This window comes from Lepisma saccharinum, chromosome 6 (assembly GCF_977018435.1).
Source record: "Lepisma saccharinum chromosome 6, izLepSacc3.1, whole genome shotgun sequence".
NCBI classification, from domain to species: Eukaryota; Metazoa; Arthropoda; class Insecta; order Zygentoma; family Lepismatidae; genus Lepisma; species Lepisma saccharinum.
This window is the reverse complement of record NC_139234.1, coordinates 11210808-11216637: the sequence shown is the minus strand read 5'-3', so window position 1 is coordinate 11216637 and position 5830 is coordinate 11210808. Positions and strand designations below refer to the sequence as shown.

General features: G+C 35.8%; 1 protein-coding gene across 1 annotated transcript; it reads left to right on the top strand.

The window, feature by feature from the left end:
• Window positions 1–232: 232 nt before the first annotated feature.
• On the top strand, window positions 233–3932 carry LOC145989235 (uncharacterized). The gene is made up of 2 exons (XM_083124546.1): window positions 233–597; window positions 3751–3932. Exons 1-2 carry the CDS (start codon window positions 268–270, stop codon window positions 3766–3768), a joined length of 348 nt encoding a protein of 115 aa, XP_082980672.1. The 5' UTR covers window positions 233–267; the 3' UTR covers window positions 3769–3932.
• The last annotated feature ends 1898 nt before the right edge of the window (window positions 3933–5830 follow it).

Below are 5830 nucleotides of genomic sequence, written 5' to 3'. Positions count from 1 at the left end.
GTAAAAACCCTTGCAAAGATGATCAAACAAAGATTGCACATTTCTTTGCAGCCAAGGTAAAATGGTAAATGTTATGAAGGAAATGTTTGTAGTTGTCTGGAAATGCATTCACCTGTAAATCTCAAGGAATTATAAACATGCACTGAGGGCCACGGTTCAAGGTGTTCCGGGAAATTCCCGTGCACATATATTGATGCAGATGATGTTGGATATCATGAAAGACGATCATTCCTTTCCCGAAAGATCCGAGAGAGCATTTCGAGAAGGATGAAGGTGATTCTGGTACTCTGGATGATATCCTTTGTAGCGGCAACCTTTTCTTCAACGAAGGACAGCGAGACAGCTGGCACTGTACCCGACAACACCACTGCGACGGCCAGCACCGAAGTCAAGTTGTCGTCATCTTTGATGTGGTCTTCGGCCACTCTGAGGTTCCCAAGCACGGGCGAGTTTGCAAAGACAATCGTTGCCTACAGAATTCAGGACGAAGTAGGAGGTGGGACACATACCATTGCTAATGCACCACGCATCGGCTCAAGGGACCTCGAGATTACACTCAGGAGCGGATTTTGGAAGAGACTCGACTACACCATTGAAGTAAGTTGTTTAGTTGTAGTTGTATTGTTTGTCGTTATTTTACAGCGTATTTAAAACATCTCAGGAGGAAATGTGTATCCAGTCAAACAAGCTATAACACCATTAAGCCTTGTTTCCAAGATATGAAAAACTCAATATGCTGACCAAGGCAGAAATTTGTTTTATTATAAACTAAACGTAATGTTTCAACCTTCTAGCAAGGTCTTCTTCAGACTCTGCACCAAGTACAAATGTAACAAGGTACAAAACATGTATAACACTTATATATCGTCCTGTTTTGTACCTTGTTACATTTGTACTTGGTGCAGAGTCTGAAGAAGACCTTGCTAGAAGGTAGAAACGTTACATTTAGTATGTTTTATAATAAAATAAATTTCTGCCTTGGTCAGCATATTAAGTTCTTCAAACAAGTTGTATCTGGATTTACTAGGTAACCGCGATATACTCCAGTAATCAATAGAGCACAGAATTTTATATAATGACATATTTTTTCCCCTTTGTATGTAGCCAAACAAAAATTACAAATGTTGGAGAACTACAATGTTAGGAATTTTATGTTGCATGTTTTTACATATATTGAAGTTTATTACATTTTTCCACATTACATTCCATTATTTTACATAAAATGTGGCATTTGTGCCATCTTTCTGGTTTTTCATTTTGATTTCTCCAAAAATCGAAAACAGAAAATAAAGAAAAAAAATTCTCAAAATGTAGCTGTTTACTGTCTCTCATATTAACATTGTATGTACTCAAACAGAAGCATTTTCTACTTAGTTAAGAAACAATGCATGTTGCATTACATTTACATTTTATTCTTTGCCTCACAAACAATTTTGTTCATTCAATGAGAATATTCTTGAACATTATACAGGGTGATTCAGAATTCCTATTACACAGTTCTAAGGGTTGTAGAGGGGACTTAGTAGATCAAGTTTTGATAAGGAACCCATGTCCCCTCTACAACTACTAGAAGTGTGTAATAGAAATTCCGAATCACCCTGTATAAATTTGAATTTCTCTCTCGCGGTAAAAAATATCTGGCCACACTACTCAAAACTGTTGTCATTCATGTCGTTAGTTTATCAGCTTAAGAAATTTTCAATGTAATTTAACACATTATAATTTTATTATAGCCATGTATATTCTGTATAACCATGACGCACGGAATTCTGACGCTATCACATAACATGTGGAGCTAAACTCTATCACGTCCTCATGGTTAAATTTGTCCCTTAATTCATTATTAGAATGGAATTCGATAATTTCCATTTGCATGTTACCTGGAACATCTTCGATATCTACACTGAAAAGGGTGGAGAATATCTTAAACATGTTGTTATGTGACCTGAGGTCTTGAATACTTATGACGAATTCAGATCTTAATACTGGGACAGCTTCAGCATATTTCTCACTTTTTTGAACCACCACTTGCAGTACAACGTAGCCACACCTAAACAATTTCAGTCAGTAGATCGCGTTGCTTTCATTTATTTCATTAAAGGCTTTAACGAGTCTCTAAAGTAAAGCCAGTGATATTGGGTTGAAGACCACTAGTGTAGAGAATTCACACTTCTTTCAACTCACCAAATATCTTATTGATGCATGAAAATGTGTTTATTCTTGACTTTCATTGCTTCAATCCTTGCAAAATCTCAAATAGTAACCGTGAACGTGTAATAATACAATTCTGTGCTCAAGATATGTATCAAAAGTCCCTATCGTTCCTGGCAAATAAAGTTTGGAATCAGCTCTAATGAAGAAGATAAATTTGGCCAAATTTAAGCAATTGGTTGTGATTTTGATACACAAACAATAGGACCGTTACTCATTTACCTGATTGTTTTCCTCTCATAACCATGTACTTTCGAAGTGCTTATATATCTATCTGTATATAAATTATGATTAGTGTTAAAAATTTATATATTTGTAATTCGCATTAATTGATAATAATTGATTGATTGATTTAGTTTATTTTACTTCGCGTTTTGTGCCTCTTGGCTAATTTGCGAAGATGGGGATGAGTGATGAAAGGATGAAATTGATGAATGGACATTCACAAACAACCAAGCCCGACCGGGATTCGAACCCGGGACCCTTGGCGTCGCAGCGCGATGTGCTAACCACTCGGCCACAGGGTCGGGCTTGATAATAATTGATTGATTGATTTGCTTTATTTTACTTCGCTTTTTGTGCCACTTTTGGCTAATTTGCGACGATTGGGATAAGTGATGATATGATGAAATTGATGAATGGACACTCACAAACATCCATGCCCAGGCCAGGATTCGAACCCAGGACCTCTGGCATCGTTTTTCTCGATGTACTAACCACTCTATTACGTGCATAGGGCAAAAAGCTGCTTATATAGTTTTGAAAATTGTTAAAAGAAAACGAGGCTTAATTGTAACCCTACTGCAAATAGTAATAAATAAATATGTTGTCTGGTGGAAATAGCTGTAAAAATGTTTTTTTTTAAAAAAAAAAAAACTTTGGTGTTTGCATACATTTTGACACAAAGCCTATGGAATTAAATAAAATGAAACGAAGTTATATTAAACAATTTCATAAAGATTGTCACAGGTAATTACAAAATTCACTCGTTTTTAATAACTCCATGAACCAGATAAAAGGAAAAAAAAATTACAAATTGACTTCAAAACGTATTTTTCAAGAACGCAGTAAATAATACACAGAACTTCTCACATAAGATTCAAAGTGCTCAATTTCCACAACAGTAAAATATTTTGAATATTGTTATGTAAGAAAAACTTATCTTACAAGTCGGTGTATTAAAACTGAATTGCCACATTTAACATCTAATATATTTCGTTGAGAAAAATTGCAGCTTATATATGATTTGACCTGTACTTGTATTATATTTCGGTATTTTTTCTTTAATTAATAATAATGATTGGCACTAAATTTCGAACCAAGGTGTTACAATGAGACCCTAGAAATAAAGATAAATTTCCTAGGATAAAATCCAGAACGTCATTTTTTATTTTTTTTTCCTGCTCATGGTGTTGCTTGAAGTGAAGAAGTAGAAAAGCAACATTGTATAATACAGCTAAATAAAATACAGGAATATTCGTATTCAAGTGCGTATTGTACTCATTATTTAATTTTGTTTCAATTCCTATTTTCACGCAGATTTGGGTAGAAAACTGAGGACAGAAGCTGAATAATTTCGGTATTCTAGAAGAAATACGCTCCTCAAATTACCAGTACGGATTTTTGACTTACCTCCACGAAAGGTACAGCGTTCGATGAGGAATTGGACACCTCTGGTTATCCTTCAATTTCTCACAAACATCACTTTCATTTCTGTGCAATGTATCAAATACTTGAAATAAAATGTAAATAAAAAATATCTACTTCATTTATTTCGTATTAATCTATACCATACAATTACACTGTGTAACAAATTTACAACTTTTTTCTCTTTCCGAAATGAATGCAACTGTTTCCGATAGAACTTGTCACGCTGATTACAGTGGTGTAACTGAAATTTCTGTATCAGCCTCCGATTTCGAAAAATAATAGTTGGAATTTTTATTATGTAATGTAAATGCTATGCTATTTGAAGCACTGCAGGACATGGGATGTAACGAAGAATGAAACTAAAAGTAATTCGTTTTTGAAATTACACAGTTCAAGAAGCAAAGATTACATGATGACAATGCTATCGATCTGCATAAATACCAGTACCGGTACCGAAATATATCCCCTGCCCGTCCCCTGTCCCACATCCCTAGCTCCTCCCTTATCCCACCCTGAGCCAAAGGTACCTACGTAAGCGCCTAAATGAAATTAACATCAGTTCAAGAACTACAAATATATATTATGAACAAAATATGTTATGTATTATGAACAAAATATGTATTACACCAATAGGTATCAGAAGTAACAATACAGATCAAATTAAGTAATGTACATACATCCAAGGATGGAAAGGATGATACATAAAGTAACATGTATAAAGATGTTCAAGGTAGTCTTATCGGCGCTTCCGTTTGTACTGAGCACTCTCGTTTTCCCGTTTCAAGCTTCAACAATAGTCAGCTAACATAGTAATCCCACACTTTCCCTTGTACCTTTCTTCCAAGACACGAATGGTCTGATGAAATCGTTCACCATGTTCATCTGATACTGCACCTAAGTTTTCTGGGAAGAAGTCTAAGTGGCTGTGTAGATAATGAAGCTTTAGGGACATGTGACAACCCATTGCATGAAAGCTCAGTAGCAGTTCATCTACAAGTTCGGCATAATGTTCAGATTTTCAGTTTCCAAGGAAATTTGTTATCACATTCTTCAGTGCAAACAGCACTCTTTTCTCGTTTTCATGCAGGATTTCGTCGAATGTTGAATGTTTAATGAGTTTTCTAATCTGTGGTCCGACGAAGATTCCTTACTTTAACTTTGCATCTGTGACATGTGGAAATATTGTCTTTAGGTACTGGAAACCACCACACTCTTTATCTAGTGCCTTCACAAACACATTCATTAATCCTAATTTTATGTGTAATGGTGGTTACACATTTTTTGGATCAACAAGAGGCATGTAACTAACACTTTTCTGTCCAGGAACCATCGACTTTCTTGTGGGCCAGTGTTTCACACGACAGCGTTTCTCTTTCGCTCTGCTATCCCATTCACACAGAAAACAACAGTGTTTTGTATATCCTGACTGCATTCTCGAAAGCAGACCAAGAACCTTAATATCAGCACAAATGTGCCAAGGATGATCCGCATACTTCATTCTGTCAAGCAAGAGCTTCATATTTTGGTATGATTCTTTTATACCTACAGCATAGGCGACTGGAATAGCAGAGTGTCTACTGTCATTGTGTAATAACACAGCTTTAAGCCTGAATTTCGAAGAATCAATAAATAAACGCCATTGATTCATGTCATACTCAATGTTTAATGCAGACATAAGTCCACACACATCTGTAGAGTACACCAAACCTTCCTGACAGCTGAAAAAATTCACTAGATTACTTCCACGACAGCGATACATTGTTACTTTTGTGTCCTTTCCCAAAAGGTTTCAACCTTGTAGTCTGGAAACTAATAGTTCAGCCTGTGATTTGGATTGCAGATGGCAGATCTCTCAAGAGATCATTTAGTTCTGATTGGCATATTATATTTGGTTCCTTTGCTTTCCCCACATACACAGGATCTTCACTTCCTTCACTTTCGGATTCACGTTCATTTCACAGCCACTCAA